Consider the following 23,486-nt stretch of genomic DNA (forward strand, 5'->3'; position numbering starts at 1 on the left):
AACTTTTCAACCAAAATATATAAATGTCAAAAAAAAAAATTTAAACAGTGACAAATAATACATTGTGAAAACATTCTTCAGTTCATGTGTGGTACTTTATCCAAAGTAAAATATTGAAATGTCAACAAAAACAGCTCTTCATTCTTTATCTTAGGCTAACAGTGGTATTGATCCAACCGTAAAATATTAAAATCTCAAACTAACTTGGATGCGGATATTCTCTCAGTCAAAGCCATTTCAGAAAAATAGAACATCAAGTTACAAAAATAAAGTAGACGCGTCTGCCCCAAGGCTCTAGGTCTGGCAACATTGGACGTGAAAAATAGAGATACAGTACAGTAGTGTCCACATCTGAATGTCAACTGTCCCAGGGAAGGTCAAGGGGTCATCTTTGGATGAGTTTCCTTCTGGAGCCGACTCTGGTCCACAGGTTGCGTGCCGTCCGGGCGATGATTGCGCCACGGGGGAGGCGCAGGCTCTTTAGTGGCTCTCTGATACAGGCCAGCACCCCTGATTCTGCAAGTACTCATGGGAAATGTAGTTTATCCGCCTCAGCTGTTTGCTGTAATAGTTCCTCAGGTCACAGAGCTCCTCCACTGCAGCCTCGGAGATGATAGAGACCTGGGAGGGAGAGTTGACCAATGCTGGCCTCTGGTGGTCAGAGTCTGTAACTGCACCTTTTGAGGGCACTGGGACCACAGCAGGAGCAGCAGTACAGGGTTTCCTCCGCTTCTTTTGAGGGGTGGTTGATTTAGGTTTTGAATGTAGTTTTAATGGCGGTAGTGGGGATTCGCTGTCATTAACTTTCTCTATAATATTGATCTCTACGTCTACTTCAATGGCAGTGGGCTGGGCAGCAGCAGGGTCATTCTGGTCCTCCCCTGTCTGTCTTTCTGTCTGGTCATGGTCCTTGTCTTGTTTCCCGGCCAGATTCTGCTGCTCTTTATCCATCTTGATCAGTTTGTTGTGTCTGGGAGGGGGAGTGCTGCTGTCGTTGGGGGCAACGGGAGGAGGGGACTGGGAGGTCACCACCACCTCTTTAGCTCCAGCAGCTAATTGGTCCTCCTGTGGGAGACAACATGAAGTGTCAGTGACCCCTGACTTTACTGAAGAACCAATCCCAAATCGAAGAAGATGGTTGATTTGGGATTGGGCATGCTGTTTACAGAACCATGTTAGTGAAACCCAATGTTAGTGTGGCATAGCGTGAGTTAGTGAAAGCATGCTCCATAATGAATCTACAGCCATGTGTGTAGACATTGATAGGACATACACACAGGACTGAGTTAGGCCACAAACCAAGAAAGCTGTAACAATGGTTAAGTGTTTACAGAAATATGACCATGCATATTTCATTATTTTATTAATAATGATGCATTCTGTAAGGATATCATTCAGGACCCAACGTTACATATTTGTCTTTAACCTGATTGACATACACATGGTTGCCCAGACAGTGCCATGCCATAGATGCAGTGGGTTGAATAGAGAATCAGGGAACTGTACTTTTTCTTTGGTCTCTTCAGGGGGGCACTAGAGGTCTTTCTTGACTTGGTGACAGGGGAGTTTGCAGCATTGTCACCAGATCTCTTTCCTCCTTTGGTCTTTACCTGGGTCACATTTACCTGTAGGTCATCAACAACAGCTTTAACCTGTCTGTCTGTCTCTCTCACTCACACACACACACAAACACTCACCTAAGCTAGGTGTGGGTAATAACGTAAGCAGAGGAAGGTTTAAGGATTGACATGGGAGAACCAGAAACATGAAACATTCCCATATCAAGGTGTTAGGATTGATTGTGATCAATCACTACCGGCACCTTGGTCACCTTTAGCAAATATCAACATGGATTAGATAAGTAGGCCTAGATCTCAGTAACACTCAAAACTACAGCTGTTGTACTGCACTTGGGGCCCTGATATCGGCGCCTGTCTGGTATTACGCAACACTACATTGTTTAGAAAACCTACAGCACTAGAACTACAGTGATTAGGGAAAAGTGTTTCGTTTACAGTAAGCATGCTTATGACAATCAAGGGTGATGGTGGTAAGAATGATTCTACTCAATCTTTAAAATAATAATTAACATAGATAAAAGGGAAAACGCTCTGATTTTGTTGGTGATTGAATAAATAATACAATCAAAATGCTGAAGAAAAAAAATCTAGATCCTTCTTCCAATGGCCTGAAAGGAAAAGAAACTGACAACATAGTTCACTTACCTGCAGGTAAGTAGACAAGTAAGCAATAGAGGTACACAGGGCAGATACAGAGAAGACAAAATAAACAGATTGAAATGTCAGAGAGAAGACGGGGCAAAGAGATACAAGGAGTAAAGATACAGGTTGAGTAAAGTACTACTTTAAACAGGGAAATAATTTACACTGAAATATTTCAGTCAGAAGTACAGAAGGAGAAATAGACAAATAAAATGTGATAAGCAGAAAAGACATCCCTGGATGAGGTATTTCAGACAAAAGTGGCTTCCTATCCTTAGTCTGCACGGACTAGAAAAATTACAACAAAAAAAGCTATTACCGGGTAGTCATTTATCATATCGATTATGTGCAGATGAAGGAGGCCACTTTAGCCTATTGAGATGCACCCAAAGGCTTTCCTGTTTGAATGATTCCTGTACCGATTGCTGTATAGTACTGACCGTGTTGGCGTCCAGGCCTGTCCTCCTCATCTTCATGGTGATGGAGTGACTCTGGTTCTTCAACAGTGGGGCCTTACGACCCAGCTTCAGGTAGAAGTAGGTGGTGTATGGAGTGAAACTGAAGTCTTCACTGTGGAGAAGAGAAAAAAAGGGGGTAAACAAAGATGAACATTCTAAAAGCAACCAGATGTGCAGTAGTACAAGTCCATTGTGACCTCCTCACAACCCTATTTGTCCTTAGTCAGTACCTGATGTAAGACAAGGATGTGTTCTTTAGGGAGGTACTGCCTGAAATGATGATGGTGTGCCCCACTGAACATGCCCTAGGTCGTAGGCCTACCTGAGGTAGCCCTGCAGCAGTAAGCGTATTGAACTGGTAAAGGGTTTAACGTTAAGTCAGTCAGTACCTAAGGTATCCCTGCAGCAGTAGGCTTGTGATGATGGCCTCCACCTCCAGGCGAGACAGGGTGGTGGTCTGGATCATCTTCCTGCGTTTGGCCGGACCCTTCCCCATCCAGGCCTCGGTCACCTTCAAGGGGGTCAGCTTCTCGTCCAGAGAGCCCGCCAGCTCCACAATCTGGACCACATCTTTAGCATGCTGCGTGATGTCCACCGTGATGTAGTCTGGATGGAAACACAGGTATACTTGGTATGAAGACTCAATATAAATTATGCCAGATCTTTCTATTAGATGGGAGAGTAACTCATATGCCCAATTCCAAATTTACCCCTTTGCCCCTAGCACGCCATGTACGCTAGATTTGAAAAGTGGTATGTTCACCATATTATACACATACCATTGCCATGGCGACAGACATCACACATCTCGTTGCATCCTTCATCATCCCAAACCTCATCAAAGTGAACAGCGATCACTGAGCGCCGACACCTTAAAACAATAGAGATACACACGTACTGTACCCTTGAGATCCTCACACAGCTATCTACACAACTAAAATTGTCACATAAGTAATCTAGTGATGTCAATGAGAGCGTTGTGATTGGTCCAGCTCAGTACCTGTCTACGTTCTGACAGTAGTCGACCATGGTCAGCAGCTTCTGTTGTCCTACATTCTCCATGACAACCATGGTGCTGATCCTGAAGATGTCGTTGAAGCCAAAGTACACAATGCAGTCAGCCGGCTTATCATCTCTGCCTGGAGGAACGGAGAGAGGACCATGGTATTGATAAAGGTAGGAGAAAAATTATTTAAGAGTGTTTAAAAACAAACTGGCTACTCGCATGGCTACAGTCGAAGTAAAAGTACAATTGGCAAATCAGAGGATTTTTTTTTTTTTTTAATGTAGAAATAGTATTCCTCCTTTTCTGAGGTCAAGGGATCAGGTGTTATTCCTAAATTATCAAATCTATGAGATGGGAGAAAAGAGTTGTCTACCTGCTCGGCCGCTCTCCTGATAGTAGTTCTCTATGGACTTGCTGATGGTGTGATGGATGACAAATCTGACGTCAGGCTTGTCGATCCCCATCCCAAACGCCACAGTAGCTACCACCACCTGGATCTTGTTGGTGGCCCATTTGCGGTGAACCTGTGACTTGTCCTCTGGATTCATGTTAGCGTGGTATGGATATGCATTGATGCCTTTCTTCTGTAGGTCTGCTGACACTGTCTCTGCATCCTTCTGGGAAAACACGTACACTATCCCTGCCAAAAGCAGAAGCATAATACCTCAAGTTTTGATTATTTTTTTTATTTGTATTTATTTCACCTTTATTTAACCAGGTAAGCCAGTTGAGAACAAGTTCTCATTTACAACTGCGACCTGGCCAAGATAAAGCAAAGCAGTGCGATAAAAACAACAACACAGAGTTACATATGGGGTAAAACAAAACAAAGTCAAAAATACCACAGAAAATATATATACAGTGTGTGCAAATGTAGCAAGTTATGGAGGTAAGGCAATAAATAGGCCATAGTGCAAAATAATTACAATTAGTATTAACACTGGAATGATAGATGTGCAAGAGATGTGCAAATAGAGATACTGGGGTGCAAATGAGCAAAATAAATAACAATATGGGGATGAGGTAGTTCAGTGGGCTAATTTCAGAAGGGCTGTGTACAGGTGCAGTGATCGGTAAGGTGCTCTGACAACTGACGCTTAAAGTTAGTGAGGGAGATAAGTCTCCAGCTTCAGAGATTTTTGCAGTTCGTTCCAGTCATTGGCAGCAGAGAACTGGAAGGAATGGCAGCCAAAGGAGGTGTTGGCTTTGGGGATGACCAGTGAGATATACCTGCTGGAGCGCATACTACAGGTGGGTGTTGCTATGGTGACCAATGAGCTAAAATAAAGGAAGAGATTTGCCTAGCAGTGATTTATAGATGGCCTGGAGCCAGTGGGTTTGGCGACGAATATGTAGTGAGGACCAGCCAACAAGAGCGTACAGGTCACAGTGGTGGGTAGTAAATAAACTTTCGAAGGGCAGGGCAGGATGGATATAGGTCTGTAACAGTTTGGATCTAGAGTGTCACCCCCTTTGAAGAGGGGGATGACCGCGGCAGCTTTTCAATCTCTGGGGATCTCAGACGTTACGAAAGAGAGGTTGAACAGGCTAGTAATAGGGGTTGCGACAATTTCTGAGGCTATTTTTAGAAAGAAAGGGTCCAGATTGTCTAGCCCAGATGATTTGTAGGGGGTCCAGATTTTGCAGCTCTTTCAGAACATCAGCTGTCTGAATTTGTGTGAAGGAGAAGCGGGGGGGGCACGGGCAAGTTGCAGCGGAGGGTGCAGAGCTGGTGGCCGGGGTAGTGGTAGCCAGGTGGAAAGCATGGCCAGCCGTAGCAAAATGCTTGTTAAAATTCTCGATTATTGTAGATTTATCGGTGGTGATAGTGTTTCCTAGCCTCAGTGCAGTAGGCAGCTGGGAGGAGGTGCTCTTATTCTCCATGGACTTTACAGTGTCCCCAAACTTTTTGGAGGTAGTGCTACAGGATGCAAATTTCTGTTTGAAAAAGCTAGCCTTTGCTTTCCTAACTGACTGTGTATATTGGTTCCTAACTTCCCTGAAAAGTTGCATATCGCGGGGGCTATTCGATGCTAATGCAGTACGCCACAGGATGTTTTTGTGCTGGTCAAGGGCAGTCAAGTCTGAGGAGAACCAGGGGCTATATCTGTTCTTAGTTCTGAATTTTTTTGAATGGGGCATGCTTATTTAAGATTGAGAGGAAAGCACTTTTAAAGAACAACCAGGCATCCTCTATTGACGGAATGAGATCAATATCCATCCAGGATACCTGGGCCAGGTCAATTAGGAAGGCCTGCTTGCTAAAGTGTTTTAGGGAGCGTTTGACAGTGATGAGGGGTGGTCATTTGACCGCGGACCCGTTACGGACGCAGGCAATAAGGCAGTGATCGCTGAGATCCTGGTTGAAGACAGCGGAGGTGTATTTAGAGGGTAAGTTAGTCAGGATGATATCTATGAGGGTGCCCATGTTTACAGATTTAGGGTTGTACCTGGTAGGTTCCTTGATAATTTGTGTGAGATTGAGGGCATCTAGTTTGGATTGTAGGATGGCCGGGGTGTTAAGCATATCCCAGTTTAGGTCACCAAGCAGTACGAACTCTGAGGATAGATGGGGGGCAATCAATTCACATATGGTGTCCAGGGCACAGCTGGGGGCTGAGAGGGGTCTGTAGCAAGCGGCAACAGTGAGAGACTTATTTCTGGAAAGGTGGATTTTTAGAAGTAGGAGCTCAAACTGTTTGGGCACAGACCTGGATAGTATGATAGAGCTCTGCAGGCTATCTCTACAGTAGATTGCAACTCCACCCCCTTTGGCAGTTCTATCATGACGGAAAATGTTGTAGTTGGGGATGGACATTTCTGGTGACCTTCCTAAGCCATGATTCAGACACTGCTAGAACATCAGGGTTTGCGGAGTGTGCTAACGCAGTGAATAACTCAAACTTAGGAAGGAGGCTTCTGATGTTAACGAGCAGAAAACCAAGGCTTTTACGGTTACAGAAGTCAACAAATGGTAACTCCTGGGGAGTAGGAGTGATACTGGGGGCTGCAGGGGTTAGCCTCTACATCACCAGAGGAACAAAGGAGGACTAGAATAAGGATACGGCTAAAGGCTTTAAGAACTGGTCTTCTAGTGCGTTGTGTACAGAGAATAAAGGGGGCAGATTTCCGGACGTTGTAGAATAGATTCAGGGCATTATGTACAGACAAGGATATGGAAGGATATGAGTACAGTGGAGGTAAACCTAAGCGTTGGGTAACAATGAAAGAAATAGCATCACTGGAGGCACCGATTGAGCCGGTCTCGGCGTGTATGGGGGGGTGGAACAAAGGAGCTATTTGAGGCAGTTTGAGAATAACTTGGGGTTCTATATTGAAATTGTATAATAAGAACTAACTGGAACAGCAATAGGCAAGGCATATTGACATGGGAGAGAGGCATAAAGCAATCACAGGTGTTATTAGAGAGAGCTAAGACAACAACTGGTAATGGCGATGAAAGTTTGGGCTGAGGCTAAACAGATAAACAGGACAGGGTACCGTGTAAAATAACAGTCCAGCAGGCATCAGCTGTGCAGCTGAGTGATCATAAGGTTCAGTTAACAGCAATATGTGAGTCCGAGAGCAGTTCAAATTGGTGCTAAAGCACAGCGAGCAGGAAGCACGGCTGTTTGCGTGTGCTAGCGGGCCGGGGCTGGCAGATGGATCTTCGTGGTCGTAGCAACGGGAAGCCTGTTGAAACCACAGACGATTACGTCGGCAGACCAGTCGTGATGGATCGGCGGGGCTCCGTGTCGACTCTAGGAGGTCCCGTCCGGTTGACAGAGAGGTAGATAGCCGGGAGATGTGCCTAACTCGAGGCTAGCTAAAGGCTGATTAGCCAACAACAACATCCATTTGGTTGCAGCTAGCTAGTTGTCAGGTGTTAAAGGTCCAGTGATTAAGTGATTCCAGCAGAAAATCCGATATGTTCTGGGTCGATAACGCGCTGTGCAGACAGTGCAGACTGGCCGATAATAGTCCAGGCTAGAGCTGGCTGGTAGGTAGTGCAGGCCACGGACAATGGTGAAAAACTGCTAACGGTGGCTAATAGCAAGTAGCTAGTTAGCTGGCTCCTCCCCTCCGGTAGACAAAGAGGTAGATAGCTGGGATATGGGCCTGGCTCAAGGCTAACTGGTGCTTGCTTCGGGGGCAGTGGTGATTAGCCTACAGCAACATCCATTCGGTTGCGGCTAGCTAGTTGCGATCCGGTGTTAGGGTCCAGTGATTCAGTTATTCCGGCAGAAAATCCGATGATCTGGGTGAAAACCGCTAACGGTGGCTAATAGCAAGTAGCTAGTTAGCTGGCTAGCTAGTTTCAACTGGAGATTCTAGATAAAGGTGAGTAAATAATATAATCCATTCCACATTGAGTGAGGCAGGTTGCAGGAAAGTATATTTAGTACTGGGATGAAAAGTGTGATAGGGAAATATGTACGAAAAATAAATAAAAAACAGGCTATTTACACGGACACACAACAAAGAACACGACCGCACTGCTACACCATCTTGAAATAGTCTGGATAACAAGCTGCTGATGATTTCGAAAATAGGACAAACTGAATTTTGACATATCCTTGTTTTTCCTTTCAAAGTACCTGACTGGTCCTTATATCTCTCCTTGATCAGTGCTGAGATGTCACTGATTGAATCATCACTGTTCGAGTCTTTAAAGCGTACCTGAGAAACACAAAAACAGTACAGATCCTCAAAACTTCAGTGCAGAGATACAGCGGGAATCTAACAAGCATTCCCTTTAGAAACAAAAGCGTGTGTATTTTTAAAGGTCAAAAGAACATCAACAGGTGTTTGCCAAGCAGGTGGAGGCCAGGTGTGTATGGTTGCCATGACGCCCACCTCGTAGTAGAGGTTGGTGCGGTTGAAGGAGGCGGTGAGTGTGATTGGCTCAGGGACACACAGGATTTTCTGACAGTCCTTTAGAACACTGCTGGTTGCCGTGGCCGTCAGCCCTAGCAACGGAACCTTTGGGAATTGCCTCTTCAGGATCCCCAGGAGCTTGTAGTCTGGCGGTAGAGGAGTGGGTAGTTGGCTATCAGCCCCACACAAAACTCACAGCATACTACTTAGAATGAAGCAATCTATTGGGCATGCATTCTAAGTGGTATGCATAGAGATACATTGAAGTGTTCTGTTTAATTATATGGTGATATCCTTGTTTGGGTATTGTAATGTAAAACATAGCGTTATTAGAATTCTACTTTGAGTGATTTGTTGGAGTTGCCCTTTACCTTCGAAAACAAAGTAAGGAGACTAATAAAAAGTAAGTAGCCCATATACAGTACAGTCTCTCACCAGGTCTGAAGTCGTGTCCCCACTGGCTGCAGCAGTGCACCTCGTCCACAGCAATACGGCTAAGCCTGCCTGCATTGTAGGCCTTCTCTAGCCTCGACATTAGCAGCTTGCTCTTCGCTATCTTCTCTGGAGTCACATACAGCAGCTTGAAAGGCGCTTTGGTGTCGGTCATCCCAGCTAGGACCATTTTAGCATGTTCCTGAGGTACATATCAGAAGTCTAATCAAACACAAATCCTACAGCTATAATCATAATCAATACATTTACATTTTAGTCATTTAGCAGACGCTCTTATCCAGAGCGACTTACAGTTAGTGAGTGCATACATTATTTTTCATACCCCCCGTGGGAATCGAACCCACAACCCTGGCGTTGCAAACGCCATGCTCTACCAACTGAGCTACATCCCTGCAATACCAGCCAAGTATCAATAATATGTAGAAAGTGTTTGTGTTGGTTATTACCTTACTGCTGGATGCATTGAGAGAGACGGCTTCAACGTCAATGGACTTTAAGTACATGAGCTGATCCTCCATCAGAGAAACTAGAGGAGTTACGACCAGAGTGAAACCTGGCAGCACACAAACACGTTAGAAGAACACTGCAGCGAGTAATGGCTGTAACAATCTGCAGTCAGGGCTCTAAACTGCGACCAATTTAGTTGCATATGCGACCAAAAATGTTGCTGTGCAACCAGGAGTTTTATTTTGGGAGCAGAGACCGCCTAGGGAAAGAATCTCCCTGATAATAATAGTTGTAATGATAAGGCTTCGCTGTACCGTTGTTTCCCAGTGCCCTAGAGAAAAAGTGAGTGCAGATTTATTACGTTCATAGTTGCACCATTACTACAGCAAAAATGGCTGACCCATATTACCAGTGCAACATCTTCCTATAGCATTCATAAACCATGTCATGGGCCGTTCTAAAGCTATTTGAATTTGTCAACCATTTGTTACCTCATTGGCTAGCTAGCTAATACCCTGGTAACTTCATCAGTATATCCAAACATTTGGGGGCACAGAAACAAAGGAAAAGGGATAGCTTTTTCAGGAGAGCAATGAATGAATGAATGACAGATCTGCTGCATGTCAACACAAACCTGACGTTCTTAAAGATAGTGTATCATTTTAAATGTAATGCATCTCAATTGGAAAATTGTGCTTTTACACAATGTAGAAACCTAATATTCTCCAAATTACTTTGTAATTTCAATGATAGGTATTTGTTTCAACATTTTAGCTTTTTTAATAAACAAATGTCTTTACAGTGTTACATATTCGTTTCTAGGGCACAACATGTGCTTCAAAAGTAAGTAAAATTCATATAGGCTGTATCTCAATCAATTAAACAAATATTATTTTCTGGTGCTCCTAAATTTCATGTGGTGCTCCTAACTTTTTTAATTTGGGTGCACCAGTGCTACCAATTAAATGTTTTAATTTAGAGCCCTGTCTGCAGTACGTGTTTGCACAGCACACAACAATTAATGAACTGTAACATTAGTGTTTTCAGTATATGCACGTCACCTGGTGTGTATGTGTCTGTATGCATGTATGCATGTATGCATGTATTTTGTGTGCGTGTGTATGTTTGTGCGTTCCCCCCTTACCCTCAGAGCAGACTGCAGGTAGCTGATAGCAGAGGCTTTTCCCTCGTCCAGTGGGCATCACTATGAAGAGGTCTTTACTAGACATACTAAGGTTGATGGCCTTCAGCTGGAGAGGACGAAACTTAGAGAGCTGGAACGCATCCTTCAGATTCTGCTTCAGCTCTGTAGACCACGGGAAATCTAGGTTTGGAAAGAAAACATTGAAGCTTGTCAAAATACAATACAGCAATATATTCAGCCTTCAACATTGTAGCCGACCTAATAAAATAGCACTTTGGACACAATCTACATATTTCTTTTTGCTTTAATTTAACTGTTTGCTCAATTCAGCTGCTGGAAAGATAGCCCTATCTTCTTGGATGTGAACAAATCAGACCTGAGTTAAAATACATGTGTATTAGATTATTTGTTATTTAAATATTTCTTTTCTATGTATTTGAGTATTTTCAAATAATATGTTAATTTCCTATAAATAGCCTTGTATTTGAAAGTATTTTCAAATACTTTTTTCAAAATACCTGGGTTAAATGCATGGGAGTGTATTTGAGTCAGTGTACGAGTATTGTGAAATACATACCAATATTCAACTACTTGTCTTTTCAAATAAAAATTATCTGAATACTTACTTAGAAATGTATGTTAAAGTAATTGAGATATTTGAAATAGTATTTGAACCCAGGTCTGGAACATATTATGCACACAGATGCAGAGTTGCTAAGAAAAAGCCATATCTCAGACTGCCCAACTTATCTCCCTCACTAACTTTAAGCATCAGTTGTCAGAGAACCTTACCGATCACTGCACATGTACACAGCACATCTGAAATTAGCCCACCCAACTACCTCATCCCTATATTGTTATTTATTTTGCTCTTTTGCACCCCAGTATCTCTATTTGCACATAATCTCTTGCACATCTAGCATTCCAGTGTTAATACTAATTGTAATTATTTTGCACTATAGCCTATTTATTGCCTTACCTCCATAACTTGCTACATTTGCACACACTGTATATATATTTTCTGTTGTATTTTATGACCTTATGTTTTTTTTACCCCATATGTAACTCTGTGTTGTTGTTTTTATCGCACTGCTTTGCTTTATCTTGGCCAGGTCGCAGTTGTAAATGAGAACTTGTTCTCAACTGGCTTACCTGGTTAAATAAAGGTTAAATAAATAAAATCTTTTATTTTTATTGGCCAGTCTGAGATATGGCTTTTTCTTTGCAACTCTGCCTCGAAGGTCAGCATCCCGGAGTCGCCTCTTCACTGTTGACGTTGAGACTTCTCCTTCACACAAATTCAGACAGCTGATGTTCTGAAAGAGCTGCAAAGTCTGGACCCCTACAAATCATCTGGGCTAGACAATCTGGACCCTTTCTTTCTAAAACTAGCCGCCGAAATTGTCGCAACCCCTATTACTAGCCTGTACCAACCTCGCTTTCGTAAAGTCTGAGATCCCCAGAGATTGGAAAGCTGCCGCGGTCATCCCCCTCTTCAAAGGGGGTGACACTCTAGATCCAAACTGTTACAGACCTATATCCATCCTGCCCTGCCTTTTGAAAGTTTTTGAAAGCCAAGTTAACAAACAGATCACCGACCATTTCGAATCCCACCGTACCTTCTCCGCTATGCAATCCAGTTTCCGAGCTGGTCATGGGTGCACCTCAGCCACGCTCAAGGTCCTAAACGATATTATAACCGCAATCGATAATAGACAGAACTGTGCAGCCGTCTTCATCGACCTGGCCAAGGCTTTCGACTCTGTCAAACACCGCATTCTTATTGGCAGACTAAATAGCCTTGGTTTCTCAAATGACTGCCTCGCCTGGTTCACCAACTACATCTCAGATAGAGTTCAATGTGTCAAATCGGAGGGCCTGTTGTATGGACCTATGGCAGTCTCTATGGGGGTGCCACAGGGTTCAATTCTTGGGCCGACTCTTTTCTCTGTGTATATCAATGATGTCGCTCTTGCTGCTGGTGACTCTCAGATCCACCTCTACGCAGACGACACCATTTTGTATACATCTGGCCCTTCATTGGACACTGTGTTAACAAACCTCCAAACGAGCTTCAATGACATACAACACTCCTTCAGTAGCCTCCAACTGCTCTTAAACACTAGTAAAACTAAATGCATGCTCTTCAATCGAATGCTGCTGGCACCCGCCCACCCGACTAGAATCACTACTCTCGACGGGTCTGACCTAGAGTATGTGGACAACTACAAATACTGTAGACTGTAAACTCTCCTTCCAGACTCACATTAAGCATCTCCAATCCAAAATTAAATCTAGAATCAGCTTCCTATTTCGCAACAAAGCCTCCTTCACTCATGCTGCCAAACATGCCCTCGTAAAACTGACTATCCTACCGATCCTTGACTTGGACGATGTCATTTACAAAATAGCCTCCAACACTCTACTCAGCAAATTGGATGTAGTCTATCACAGTGCCATCCGTTTTGTCACCAAAGCCCCATATACTACCCACCACTGTGTCCTGTACGCTCTTGTTGGCTGGTCCTCACTACATATTCGTCGCCAAACCCACTGGCTCCAGGCCATCTATAAATCACTGCTAGGCAAATCTCTGCCTTATCTTAGCTCATTGGTCACCATAGCAACACCCACCCGTAGTATGCGCTCCAGCAGGTATATCTCACTGGTCATCCCCAAAGCCAACACCTCCCTTGGCCGCCATTCCTTCCAGTTCTCTGCTGCCAATGACTGGAACGAATTGCAAAAATCTCTGAAGCTGGAGACTTATCTCCCTCACTAACTTTAAGCATCAGTTGTCAGAGCACCTTACCGATCCCTGCACCTGTACACAGTCCATCTGAAATTAGCCCACCCAACTACCTCATCCCCATATTGTTATTTATTTTGCTAATTTGCACCCCAGTATCTCTATTTGCACATCTCTTGCACATCTATCATTCCAGTGTTAATACTAATTGTAATTATTTTGCACTATGGCCTATTTATTGCCTTACCTCCATAACTTGCTACATTTGCACACACTGTATATATATTTTCTGTGGTATTTTTGACTTTGTTTTGTTTTACCCCATATGTAACTCTGTGTTGTTGTTTTTATCGCACTGCTTTGCTTTATCTTGGCCAGGTCGCAGTTGTAAATGAGAACTTGTTCTCAACTGGCTTACCTGGTTAAATAAAGGTTAAATAAAAATAAATAAAAAAGCCAGTTGTATTGCTTATTTAATCAGCACAACAGTTTTCAGCTGTGCTAACATAATTGCAAAAGGGTTTTCTAATGATCAATTAGCCTTTTAAAAAGATAAACTTGGATTAGCAAACACAACGTGCCATTGGAACACAGGACTGATGGTTGCTGATAATGGGCCTCTGTACATCTATGTAGATATTCTATTAAAAATCAGCCGTTTCCAGCTACAATCGCCATTTACAACATTAACAATGTCTATACTGTATTTCTGATCAATTTGATGTTATTTTAAATGTACAAAAAAAATTGCTTTTCTTTCGAAAACAAGGACATTTCTAAGTGACCGCAAACTTTTGAACGGTTGTGTACATAAAAGTATGTGGACACCCCTTCAAATTAGTGGAATCATTTAAGAAACAAATAAATATATATATACACTACCAGTCAAAAGTTTGGACACACCTACTCATTCAAGGGTTTCTCTTTATTTTTTACTATTTTTTTTACATTGTAGAATAATAGTGAAGACATCAAAACTATGAAATAACACATATGGAATCATGTAGCAACCAAAAAAGTGTTAAACAAATCAAAATAGATTTTCTATTTGAGATTCTTCAAATAGCCACCCTTTGCCTTCATGACAGCTTTGCACACTCTTGGCATTCTCTCAATCAGCTTCACCTGGAATGCTTTTCCAACAGTCTTGAAGGAGTTCCCACATACGCTTAGCACTTGTTAGCTGCTTTTCCTTCACTCTGCTGTCCGACTCATCCCAAACCATCTCAATTGGGTTGAGGTCGGGGGATTGTGGAGGCCAGGTCATTGATGCAGCACTCCATCACTCTCCTTCTTGGTAAAATAGCTACTACATGGTTACTACATGATTCCATGTGTTATTTCATCGTTTTGATGTCTTCACTATTATTCTACAACATAGAAAATAGTACAAATAAAGAAAAACCTTTGAAAGAGTAGGTGTGTCCAAACTTTTGACTGGTACTGTATATATATGCAAACAACATACATACATACATACATACATACATACATACATACATACATACACACACACTGAACACCTGCTTTTTCTATGACATAGACTAGGGATGTTAAGGTTAAGTGTTAATCGGTTAGCCGAAAATACATTTGAGAGATCATGCTTCTCGCTCTATAGGTTAACTAGCATAATTTTGTGGAATTAAATTGGTGCATGTGTATTTTCGTTAGTCGTCATGCATTTAATTTATCACACGTGCACAGCATACAGAGCCTAGTTTAAGGAGCGGAATAGCCTACCACCTGTCAGACAGAGTTGCTCCTCAAAAAGCCTGTAGGCTACTGGAGTGAAACCTGCTTTTTTAAACCCAGTCATTGCGCAACAAATAACAATTCTAAATGCAATCTCGTGTTAATTTTGGTGGCCACGATTAAAAATGAACTATTTTTATTTCTCAATCTCAACTCGTTCGCCATTCGGATGCATAGGCTGTAGCCTGCTAACCGTTGACTATCAGTGCGTCACCCACCACTTTGCAATGTGAGCTTGAGGCAGATAATTGTTTGAAATCTGAACATTTTACTTTACTTCAAATAACGAGGCATGTCTTACCTTACTTCAAAGTAGCCTTGCAAAAATCCATCCATAGAAACGTGGAGGCAATTATTTTATAAAGACTTCCTCATGCCATTAACCAAGATTTCTCTCCTGTTCTATTGGTTTTCACATAAACTTTATTTCGTTGTCCAGAAGCCAAAGGCACAATCCTAGTCATATTAGCAACCCATCATAATAGTTGCTATTAGATTCCCACTCTTTCTACGTTTCTAACTGAGATTTTCATCTCTGTCACATATGGAACTGCTCGCATTAGGTGCGCACTTTAGAACTGTGTTTTTTCCGCGAATTGCATTTGGGCAAATGTTTGAAAATGAGGTTTTATTAGCCGCTTCATTACAGGAGTTGCATGTTAAATAATAGGTTATCGACTTTTGACAGTAAGACGATAGGCTTGCTATTGTTGCATGTTTCCATTAACCTCATAATGAAAAATGTCCGGTCCTTGTATGCATGCATAGTATCAGAGAGGAAGAGGCGACGAAGCGAGATGTTTCACTCTCGCCAAAATCTGTCCAAAGCGTTTCTATGGGCTTATTTTGGGCCTAAACTTGTCGCCTGCCTTCCCGCCTTGGGACGACTCCCATTGTTAGAGCGGAAACATAAGCATCTCGTCATTATACAGTGGGGGAAAAAAGTATTTAGTCAGCCACCAATTGTGCAAGTTCTCCCACTTAAAAAGATGAGAGAGGCCTGTAATTTTCATCATAGGTACACGTCAACTATGACAGACAAATTGAGGAAAAAAATTTCCAGAAAATCACATTGTAGGATTTTTAATGAATTTATTTGCAAATTATGGTGGAAAATAAGTATTTGGTCACCTACAAACAAGCAAGATTTCTGGCTCTCACAGACCTGTAATTTCTTCTTTAAGAGGCTCCTCTGTCCTCCACTCGTTACCTGTATTAATGGCACCTGTTTGAACTTGTTATCAGTAAAAAAGACACCTGTCCACAACCTCAAACAGTCACACTCCAAACTCCACTATGGCCAAGACCAAAGAGCTGTCAAAGGACACCAGAAACAAAATTGTAGACCTGCACCAGGCTGGGAAGACTGAATCTGCAATAGGTAAGCAGCTTGGTTTGAAGAAATCAACTGTGGGAGCAATTATTAAGAAATGGAAGACATACAAGACCACTGATAATCTCCCTCGATCTGGGGCTCCACGCAAGATCTCACCCCGTGGGGTCAAAATTATCACAAGAACGGTGAGCAAAAATCCCAGAACCACACGGGGGGACCTAGTGAATGACCTGCAGAGAGCTGGGACCAAAGTAACAAAGCCTACCATCAGTAACACACTACGCCGCCAGGGACTCAAATCCTGCAGTGCCAGACGTGTCCCCCTGCTTAAGCCAGTACATGTCCAGGCCCGTCTGAAGTTTGCTAGAGTGCATTTGGATGATCCAGAAGAGGATTGGGAGAATGTCATATGGTCAGATGAAACCAAAATATAACTTTTTGGTAAAAACTCAACTCGTCGTGTTTGGAGGACAAAGAATGCTGAGTTGCATCCAAAGAACACCATACCTACTGTGAAGCATGGGGGTGGAAACATCATGCTTTGGGGCTGTTTTTCTGCAAAGGGACCAGGACGACTGATCCGTGTAAAGGAAAGAATGAATGGGGCCATGTATCGTGAGATTTTGAGTGAAAACCTCCTTCCATCAGCAAGGGCATTGAAGATGAAACGTGGCTGGGTCTTTCAGCATGACAATGATCCCAAACACACCGCCCGGCAACGAAGGAGTGGCTTCGTAAGAAGCATTTCAAGGTCCTGGAGTGGCCTAGCCAGTCTCCAGATCTCAACCCCATAGAAAATCTTTGGAGGGAGTTGAAAGTCCGTGTTGCCCAGCGACAGCCCCAAAACATCACTGCTCTAGAGGAGATCTGCATGGAGGAATGGGCCAAAATACCAGCAACAGTGTGTGAAAACCTTGTGAAGACTTACAGAAAACGTTTGACCTGTGTCATTGCCAACAAAGGATATATAACAAAGTATTGAGAAACTTTTGTTATTGACCAAATACTTATTTTCCACCATAATTTGCAAATAAATTCATTAAAAATCTTACAATGTGATTTTCTGGAGAGTAAAAATTCTCATTTTGTCTGTCATAGTTGACGTGTACCTATGATGAAAATTACAGGCCTCTCTCATCTTTTTAAGTGGGAGAACTTGCACAATTGGTGGCTGACTAAATACTTTTTTTCCCCACTGTATACAGATCTCTGATTGTATTTTCTGTTGGTCATGTTATTTGACTGTTTGGATTTTTGTTTGGATTTTTTAAAAACCTTTTGTTGACCAGTTAATGAGGGTCAGTTAGTCGCCAACAAAATTGACCTAAATTTGCATCCCTAACATAGACTGACCAGGTGAATGCTATCATCCCTTATTGATGTCACTTGTTAAATCCACTTCAAATCAGTGTAGATGAAGGGGAGGAGACAGGTTAAAGAAGGATTTTTAAGCCTTGAGACAATTGAGACATGGATTGTGTATCTGTGCCATTAAGAGGGTGAATGGGCAAGACAAACGATTTAAGTGCCTTTGAACGGAGTATGTTAGTAGGTGCCAGGCGCACCGGTTTGAGTGTGTCAAGAACTGCAATGCTGCTGGGTTTTTCACACTCAACATTTTCCCGTGTGTATCAAGAATGGTCCACCACCCAAAGGACATCCAGAAAACTTGACAACTGTGGAAAACATTGGAGTCTACATTCGCCAGCATCCCTGTTGAACTCAATATTAGGAAGGTGTTCTTAATGTTTTGTACACTCAGTGTATATTGTATGTATGTGCCACTGTACCATCATTCTCATAGCGCAACAGCTCCTGCTTGGTCATTGCAGGTCCAGATCCAGAGCCTGAGGAGGATCCAGAGGGCTGGGCGGAGTCACATGCCTCCTCCAGCTTGCAGAGCAGCCGTTTCTTCCTGGAGGTCAGGCTAGCCTGCTTCTCCAGCAGCTCAGCTATCTGCAGCTCCACCACCTCCAGCTCTGCCTCCACAGAGTCCAGCTCTGCCTGCACGTCTGGGGGAGGAGAACAAAAAATAAAACCATAATTATTTAACAAAGGTTTTTTTATATGCCGTAGTCAATGTGCTCTATGGTATCTACTACTTACGATTGAGCATTCATGTAACACACATGCCCCTCTGGTAGGGAGGAGAACAATAGGCTAATCACCATTTTATCTTTTAATTACATTTTCATTCACTGCAGTCAAAGTTCTCTACGGTATCTAGGCCCTACATAGAAATAATATAGAATATGAATTGAACACACATGCACAAAGACAAGAGTGGTACCATGAATCAGAAATGGAAAACAGCAAGCTCACTTCTCTTTTAAATGCTGTGCTAAATCCTTGTAGATAAACACTGTAAATATGTTGGCCAGGGCCTAATATCAATTATTATTATATTAATTTCAAAGTTTGGCACAATCTGCCCTGGTTAGCTTTCCTCTGGGACCAATCCCATGTGATCCTATACGAGGAGACTTTCAGGTCTGACACCACCAAGTCACTAACGACCTGTGTTTCACAGGTAGGGCACTAATGATGTCAGACACACATCAGTCTCTCTCACAGTCACCATTATACCCCCTGGGGGAGGATAGAGTAGCACCTGTCCCTCTGGACTCACCTGCTCAGCTCAGTTCGCAAAAACAATAGCATATCCAATACCTTGGATGATGAGATCCAAGCTCAGCTCTGTCTGTTTCTCTATGGGTTTTTTAACCATAATTTTGAGAAAGGGGGATAGAAATGTGAGATTAAAGTCACTTACCATTGGCACTGTCACTGTCCATTTCCAAGACAAATCTACAATGCAATCAACCACCTTGCAGAATTGTATCACTCTGTTGAATGAGGGAGTTAAATGTCAGTGTTATGCAATGCCTTCAGAAAGAATTCCCACCCCTTAATTTTTTCCTGATTTTGTTATGTTACAGGCAGCCTGAATTTAAAATGGATTCAACTGAGATTGTGTGTCACTGGCCTACACACAATACCCCATAATGTCAAAGTTGAATTATGCTTTTATACATTTTTACAAATTAAAAGCTGAAATGTCTTGTCAATAAGTATTCAAACCCTTTGCAATGGCAAGCCTAAATAAGTTCAGAAGTAAAAATGTGCTTAACTAGTCACATAATAAGTTGCATGGACTCACTGTGTGCAATAATGGTGTTTAACATGATTTTTTGAATGACTTCCTCATCTCTGTACCCCACACATACAATTATCTGTAAGGTCCCTCAGTCGAGGAGTGAATTTCAAACACAGATTCAACCACAAAGACCAGGGAGATTTTCCAATGCCTCTCAAAGAAGGGCACATATTGGTAGATGTGCTTTGTGAACCTTCCCATTTACACAACAGATCTGTATATAATGACGAGATGCACGTCTCTGCCCTAACAATGAGAGTCGTTGTCCCAAAGGCGGGAAGGCAGGCGACAAGCTTAGATCCTAAATAAGCCCATAGAAACACATTGGCCTTATTTTTTGACAGATTTGAGCGAAAGTGAAACCTCTCGCTTCGTCTCTTCCTCTATGGTTTACACACACACACCAAGCCCCTCCCCCTGCCTCTCTTACCAAAAAAGTTGAGAGATCACAGCTTCCTCTCTGACAAGCGGTTTCAACTCACTATTTGCATTTGAGGTTTGGTCCAGCAGAATCGGTCATATGGACACCAAAACACATTGAGACATGATTTTACTGTAATAAAGGAGAAGTTAAAAAGTTTATCGTTAGAAAAGTTGTCTCAACTACTCAAATTGCATGCAGAGCAGACTACTAAAACGAGAGTATCAACGAACATTGATTCTGTAAAATTATTGCACAGTTTGTTGCGCGCGGCATTGGGGTACCACGTACCGCTAGCAGCATTTTAGACAAAGGCTGTTATTATACTAGCTGTCTAGTCTGTGATTTATAAATGTGCAATAAGCATAAACACAATTATATAAGGAATTGGCTACTCATTCTCATTCTGAGAAATAAGGTAGGCCACTTGATTTCAACATCTGAACAAAGTGGACATGCAAACATTCTTTTCAAACAGTTGGAGACAGACAAAAGGGTGTGTTCATAACAATTCAACTGTTCAACCTTGTTAGCTAGCAAGTAGATCCAAGAGGCTAAACTTGAAATATAACAATTGTTGATGAGACCTGTGTTAATTTTCTGTAGCCTAATGCCTGCTACAAGAAGTTAGTCATTATTAGTGAATGTGCATTATGCATGGTTCTAGTTACATTTGTAACAAAAAAGGGCATTTTCATAGACAGACTTGAAAGCCAGATCAGTGATTATTGCAAAACTATTTTTAGAAAATTATTAGTGGGTTCTATGGTTGTGGAAGGCTTATATTTAGCCTAGGTATAACTTCACAAGCCCTGAATTCATTATATTATTGCTGACTGTTTGAAATGCAGTGTATTTGACCTTTAATAGTACAACTACGCTTATTTAGAGAAAATATTATATTTTTTACGAGAAGCGCATAAAGTTTGAAAAAAAATTGAGATATGATTTTTAGGCTATATCGCCCAGCCCTACATGAGGCCAATGGTGACTTTAAACAGTTACAGAGTTGAATGGTTTTGATAGGAGAAAACTGAGGATGGATCAACAACACTGTAGTTACTCTACAATACTAACCTAAATGCCAGAGTGAAAAGAAGGAAGCCTGTACAGAATAAAATATATTCCAAAACATGCAGCCTGTTCGCAATAAGGCAAGTAAAACTTCATAAAATGTGGCAAAGAAATTAACTTTATGTCCTGAATACAAAGTGTTATGTTTGGGGAAAATCCAACACAACAAACACATCACTGAGTAGCACTCTCCATATTTTCAAGCATGGTGGTGGCTGAATGTTATGGGTTTGCTTGTCATTGGCAAGGACTAGGGAGTTTTTTAAGATAAAAATAAACGGAATAGAGCTAAGCACAGGCAAAATCCTAGAGGAAAACCTGGTTCAGTCTGCTTTCCAACTGACACTGGGAGACAAATTCACCTTTCAGCAGGACAATAACTTAGAACACAAGGCCAAATATATACTGGAGTTGCTTACCAAGACGACATTGAATGTTCCCGAGTGGCCTAGTTACAGTTTTGACAAATTGGCTTGAAAATCTATGGCAAGACTTGAAAATGGCTGTCTACCAATGATCAACAATCAACTTGAAAGAGCTTGAAATTTTTTTTTAATAATAATGTGCTAATATTGTACAATACAGGTATACAAAGCTCTAGAGACTTACCCAGTAAGACTCAGCTGTAATCGCTGACAAAGGTGATTCTAACATGTATTGACTCAGGGGGTTGAATACTTACGTAATCAAGACTATTATTTTATTTTATTATTTTACAAATGTTATCATTTTTCTTCCACTTTGACATTACAGTATTTTGGGTAGATAGTTAACAAAAAATTACAACTAAAATCCATTTTAATCTCACCTTGTAACACAACAAAAATGTGGGGGAAAAAAAAGGTCAAGGGGTGTTTATAAGATTGCTTACAATCTTTCTCCCTCAACATTGGATATGTAAGGAATAATCAACGAGGGGCTATGCGTTCTATGGAAAATAATGAGTGACATGGAAGGTGTGTTCCACAACGCGCTAGCAGAGTGGAACTGACCTTCCACAAAGTTGCATTTTTTTATTTATTATTATCCAGAGAACGCAGAGTCCCGGGTTGATTATCCCTTTTATACCATAGCTATAATTTAACAGATTTGCCCCTAGAAATGTGTTCAACATCCACTGACGTAGCTAGCAAGCTTACTAGATAGCTACATAGTTGCTGTGGTAACCAAACAAACAGTCCTGCTAGTTTAGTTAACCAAACCATCAGTCCTAGCTTGCCATTATGAAAATCAAATTCAACAATGCCAATAATGTTTTCAATTCGACTATTGCTTTCAAAAGCAGCTCAAACATAGAACATGTAAGAATTAACTATTGCCATTGAATTCTACCGTGCAAATATACTGTGCGTTATTTAAGCAATTATGCCAGAGGAGGTGTATATGGCCAATATACCATGGCTAAGGGCTGTTCTTAATCACGACACAACGCAGAGTGCCAGGACACAACCCTTAGCCGTGGTATATTGGCCATATATCATAAACCCCAGAGGAGCCTTATTGCTATTATAAACTGGTTACCAATGTAATTAGATCAGTAAAACAAAATGTTTTGTCATACCCTTGGTATACGGTCTGATATACCATGGCCTTCAGCCAATCAGAATTCAAGGCTCAAACTACCCAGTTTATAAAGGGAAATAATGCACGCTCTAGAATGCCCTTCAAGCCAATCAGAAAAAAGTATTCAACAATGCCATGGTATAATGTGCATTAACAAAGGATATATTCTAAAATGTATGGATAAAATACACTTTGAATCTATCCATACATGGACAAGCTGTTTCCTTGAGCTTTTGGCAAGCAGGCCGAACTTAAACATTTATTGTGCAAAGTAAACGGACATTTGTGTGAACCGGGAAAGCCCCCACCCTTCCTCTTCCTCCATGTGGCTTTACTCTTTTTCTTAGCTTTTTCTTCACCATATTAGATAGCTAGCCAATGATAGTTAGATAGCTAATATGTTGCCAATGATCAACCACCCTAGCAGTACGTTAACCAGCCTCCATCGGGAATCAGCCACCTGCTCCAAACAGCTAATGTTAATGTTAGCCAACCTTGCTGACTAGCTAGCAAATTATATACTTAAACTTTTTGACAGCTAAATATTTGGCTAGCCATTAATGATACTAACGTGTGGAACGAAATTATGGGAAAGGGGAAAGAGGAATTGAAAGAACAAAGCAAAGCAACACTCACCTATGACCATTCACTCTCCCCACTACTTGATTTTGCACTGTTTTTTTGCACTCCCTTTTCTGTTGAAGGTTGCTAGACAGCTCGCGCCGGTGAAAAAAGAAAAAATGGTGCAGACCAATCAGATTGCGGATGCTTTCACTTTCTCCACGGTATGGGGTACATTCAACAAACCAACTGCAATCAACGCTGA

The 23,486-nt window shown here is 41.9% G+C and overlaps 1 protein-coding gene across 2 annotated transcripts; it reads right to left on the minus strand.

The window, feature by feature from the left end:
* LOC121543733 (ATP-dependent DNA helicase Q1-like) lies at positions 1 to 23,379 on the minus strand. Of its 2 annotated transcripts, none has more exons than XM_041853885.1 (15): positions 23,297 to 23,379; positions 19,219 to 19,291; positions 18,236 to 18,457; positions 10,609 to 10,788; positions 9,464 to 9,570; positions 9,000 to 9,198; positions 8,544 to 8,710; positions 8,285 to 8,366; positions 4,060 to 4,326; positions 3,681 to 3,819; positions 3,460 to 3,551; positions 3,070 to 3,286; positions 2,663 to 2,792; positions 1,507 to 1,625; positions 1 to 1,065 (listed from the first exon to the last, which is right to left on the minus strand). In XM_041853885.1, exons 2-15 carry the CDS (start codon positions 19,238 to 19,240, stop codon positions 1,053 to 1,055), a joined length of 1,956 nt encoding a protein of 651 aa, XP_041709819.1. In that variant the 5' UTR covers positions 19,241 to 19,291; positions 23,297 to 23,379; the 3' UTR covers positions 1 to 1,052. The 2 variants fall into 2 exon arrangements, with proteins under 2 accessions (XP_041709819.1, XP_041709820.1); XM_041853886.2 differs by lacking the exon at positions 23,297 to 23,379 and adding an exon at positions 20,033 to 20,147.
* Positions 23,380 to 23,486: the final 107 nt, after the last annotated feature.

This window comes from Coregonus clupeaformis, chromosome 28 (assembly GCF_020615455.1).
Source record: "Coregonus clupeaformis isolate EN_2021a chromosome 28, ASM2061545v1, whole genome shotgun sequence".
In the NCBI taxonomy this organism is placed as follows: Eukaryota; Metazoa; Chordata; class Actinopteri; order Salmoniformes; family Salmonidae; genus Coregonus; species Coregonus clupeaformis.

What these genes read in the sequence shown, in the direction of transcription:
- LOC121543733 (XM_041853885.1), bottom strand. Translation starts at nt 19,240, where the DNA reads ATGGACAGTGACAGTGCCAATG. An exon ending in ACCTGCAGTCTGCTCTGAGG is followed by an intron (nt 9,571 to 10,608) that starts GTAAGGGGGGAA and finishes GTGTGCTGCCAG; the next exon opens with GTTTCACTCTGGTCGTAACT. An exon ending in CTGCTGCAGGGATACCTTAG is followed by an intron (nt 2,793 to 3,069) that starts GTACTGACTGAC and finishes TCTTCTCCACAG; the next exon opens with TGAAGACTTCAGTTTCACTC.